At 36.6% G+C, this 3,893-nt stretch overlaps 1 protein-coding gene across 1 annotated transcript; it reads right to left on the reverse strand.

The window, feature by feature from the left end:
• Nucleotides 1-671: 671 nt before the first annotated feature.
• On the reverse strand, nt 672-2,999 carry LOC108538760 (ankyrin repeat domain-containing protein 36B-like). Its single transcript, XM_017887034.1, has 4 exons — nt 2,722-2,999; nt 2,555-2,627; nt 844-892; nt 672-765 (listed from the first exon to the last, which is right to left on the reverse strand). The coding sequence occupies exons 1-4, from the start codon at nt 2,770-2,772 to the stop codon at nt 672-674; spliced, it is 267 nt and encodes an 88-aa protein (XP_017742523.1). The 5' UTR covers nt 2,773-2,999.
• Nucleotides 3,000-3,893: the final 894 nt, after the last annotated feature.

Here is a 3,893-nt window from a genome sequence, read left to right on the forward strand (position 1 = left end):
GGTGAAACCCCGTCTCTACTAAAAAATACAAAAAACTAGCCGGGCGAGGTGGCAGGCGCCTGTAGTCCCAGCTACTCGGGAGGCTGAGGCAGGAGAATGGCGGAAACCCGGGAGGCGGAGTTGCAGTGAGCTGAGATGCGGCCACTGCACTCCAGCCTGGGCCATAGAGCGAGACTCTGTCTCAAAAAAAAAAAAAAAAAAGAAATCCCAAAGTTACATAAATAACTTCTTCTTTTCCCTCCTTCCTGCCTCAGAGTCCCTCTTTCTTGGGTAAACTAATTGCTACATCAGTGGTCTCGTTACTTCTCATTCTAGTGTCCGTGAGTTATTACGATCAATTTTCTGTCTGTCTTTAGCAGTATGGTGTGATGTCTGTAAAATCTATACTTCACTTCTTTCTCCTTCCATCCTTGGTGAAAACATACTGTAGAATTAAAGCAAAATTATGCTGCCCCCTGAGTCCGTTATGTCTTGATCTGCTCTCCAATGTTTCTTCTTCCCAATTTCAATGTGTGGAAGTCTGTAATCTTACTGCGAAGATCATGTCCAAGACCAGCAGCATCGGCGTCACCCAAGAACTTATTACATATGAAGAATCTCAGGCGGGCTGAATCAGAATGTGCAGCTTCGACGAGCCCCACGCTGATTTATTTAGTAAGAGAAGTTCTTTTCTATCTGAACTGAACATTTGCAGAATTACCTGTCCCAGATTGTTGTCCATCCTTTATTTCTATGGCTATATTTGAAACAGAATCTTTCTTGTCACTTGTAACTTGAACGGAATTTGAAACAAAATAATTAATAAAGTATGTTTCATAGACTCTGCAGTTACTAGTTCAAAACATAAATGAAAATTTAATTACCTTCAAGGCTGGTTGTTTCCTAGAAGACACTGAAAAGCAAAAGGGATACATAATCACTCGTATGTAAATATGATAAATTATCCATACATTCATGCAGCGTTAGCATCAAGCCGTATCCTCCCGCCTGCATTAGTGTAGGCTCTGATGTTTTCTACTTTGTGTCTGGGGACTGGAACATGACAGAAATACACTGAAAAAAGGGAACACAGGCTTCATGAAATATACCCTTACAATTGCAAACTTGGTATGATTTGTCATATGTCTAAAACTAAAATAAAACTGTGTTAATATCAATGTGGATATGCCAAGTGATGAGGACAAATGTGACCTAAATCAGTGGAGCAACACATACACCTGAGAATCAATGTCAAAGCAGGTGGTACACGATCCCGCATGTCTTTCATGCAGGAAATCAGAAGGATTTACATAACTATACTAAGAACATTCATTATGCTCTTTAACTTGTCCGATAACTAGGAAGGTACACAATTACAATGACACTTCATGTCTCTTCAGTGGAAGTGTCCTAAATTGATCAGCTTGGATATATGTTTGTTGAAACCTAGTAGATAATTTCATTTTTTCTCATTCCCATGTGGTGTAATAATTTGACTAAGTTTCTTGTATCTGCTAGTTTAGCCTTCTGAAAGTGTCTTCAAACATTCGTGGTAACAAAAAATAATACATTAGCCTCAATAGAAATATCATGAATTACCAATTTTGACATACTTCTACAAAGTTACACTGTTACCAGCATTAGATATTAATAAAAATTACATCCAGAAATCACTCCAATATTCATTAAAAATGACCATTTTAGGAGTTAATCCAAATTCTACATAATTTTTGTTACTAAAATAGTCTTGTTGGGAATATCACACTATTCTCTTAAGAAGTTTCACTGAGTAGTTATTTTATCCAAGAGTTAGCTCCTTGAACAATGAAGCCAACGTGTTCATATTCAAGTTTATCTCATTTTATAAGTAAAATCAACAAAACATGTATCTCCGATACCTAATAGTAACAAAGAGGAGTAAGGAGTCACTGTGGCTTATTCCAATTCTAGCACTGTTTCCTGCTTCCAGTAGTTCCTGGAGCTGCCAAAATCAAATATTCTTTTATGCAAATATTCCAAACGTATCTGAAGTGAGTTCACTCACGTTTCCTCGGCAGAAACCCCAAAATTTCATAGATAACCTCTTCTTTTCCCTACTTCCTGCCTCACAATTCCTCTTGTTTGAGCAAAATAATTGCTACATCACTGGTCTGGTTAGTTCTCATTCTACAGTATTTTTGGGGTATTAGGATTACTTTTGCCTATGTTCATAGCAATATGATCTGATGTCTATAATATCTATTACTTCATCTCTTTCTCCTTCTCCTCTTGATGGAAACATGCTGTAGAATTAAACGAAAATGATGCTGTCTCCTGAGCCTGTTATGTGTTAAACTGCTCTCCAATGGTTCTTCTTCCCAGTTTCAAAGTAGGGAAGTCTGTAATCTTAGTATTCAGATCATGGCCAAAGACCAGCAGCATAAGGGTCACCTGAGAACTTATTACAAAGGAAGAATCTCAGGCGTGCTGAAACAGAACGTGAACCTTCGACAAACCCCAAGCTGATTTATTTGGGGAAGGGAAATTGTCTTCTATCTTGATTGAACATGACCTTAGATGTGTACTGCAAAATTACCTGTCCCAGATATTTGTGCATCCTTTATTTCTGTGGCTATATTCGAAACAGAATCTTCCTTGTCACTTGTAGCCTGAATGGAATTTGAAACAAAATAATCAATACATAAAGTATAGTTCATAGACTATACAGTTACTAGTTCAAAATATAAATGAGAGTATAATTACCTTCAAGGCTGGTTGTTTCTGAGAAGACACTAAAAAGCAAAAGGGACACATAATCACTCATATGTACATAAGATAATGTTATTCATACATTCATGAGGTGTTAGCATCAAGCTGTATCCTCCTGCCTATATCAGTGTAGGATTTGATGTTTTCTACTTTAGAAATACACTGAAGAAAAGGAATATAGGCTTCACGAAATATACCCTTACAATTTCAAACATGGTATGATTAGTCATACGTCTAAAACTAAAATAAAACCATGTCTATATCAATATGGATATGCCGAGTGATGAGGAGAAATGTGATGTAAAATCAGAGCAGCAATTCATACACCTGTGAATCAATGTCGAAGCAGGTGGCACATGATCCTGCATGTCTTTCAGGCAAGAAAGCAGAAGGATTTACATCATTATACTACAAACATTCACCATGCTCTTTAACTTCCCTGATAACTGAGAACTTGCACAATTACAATGACACTTTAGTTGAATGCATATTTCACGACTTTTAAGTTGGAAGTGTCCTAAATTGATCAGCTTGGATATATGTTTCTGGAATCTGAGTAAATAATATTCATCATTTCTCACACCCATGTGGTGTAACAATTTGCCTATGTTTCTTGTATTCTCTAGTTGAGCCTTCTGAACATTTCTTCATCCACTCATGGCAACAGAGTATAATACACAAACCTCAATAAAGAGCATAATCAATTGTTAATTTTGACATACTTCTACTAAATAAAACTCCTACAAGCATTGGATAGCAGTAAGCTTTTCCATTCGGAAATCATGCCAACATTCATTGAAAATGACCATTTTAAGGGTCAGTTGATGAATTCAACATTATTTTTGTTTCTAAAATAGTCTTGCTGGGAGTATCATGCTATTCTCTAAAGAATATTCATTAAATCACGATTTTATCCAAGAGTTACCTCTTTGATCAAAGAAGCCAATGTATTCATATTCAAGCATATCTCATTTTTATAACTAAAATCAATGAAACATGTAAGTCTGATGCCTAATAGTAACAAAGAGGAGTAATTAGTCATTGTGGTTTATCCCAATTCTAGCATTCTTTGCTGCATCCTATAGTTCCAGGAGCTGCCAAAATCAAATCTCTTTTCTGCAAATATGCTACAGGCATCTGAAGTGAATTCACTCAGGTTTCCTCAG

Source organism: Rhinopithecus bieti, unplaced genomic scaffold (genome assembly GCF_001698545.2).
Source record: "Rhinopithecus bieti isolate Rb0 unplaced genomic scaffold, ASM169854v2 scaffold_17302, whole genome shotgun sequence".
Classification (NCBI taxonomy): Eukaryota; Metazoa; Chordata; class Mammalia; order Primates; family Cercopithecidae; genus Rhinopithecus; species Rhinopithecus bieti.

Excerpts from the sequence above, each read along its gene's own strand:
- LOC108538760 (XM_017887034.1), bottom strand. The coding sequence starts at position 2,772 with ATGTGTCCCTTTTGCTTTTTAGTGTCTTCTCAGAAACAACCAGCCTTG. Across the intron at positions 893-2,554 it reads TGCACAAATATCTGGGACAG|TGTCTTCTAGGAAACAACCA; the intron begins GTAATTTTGCAG and ends TTTGCTTTTCAG. Across the intron at positions 766-843 it reads GTAATTAAATTTTCATTTAT|TGACAAGAAAGATTCTGTTT; the intron begins GTTTTGAACTAG and ends TCAAGTTACAAG.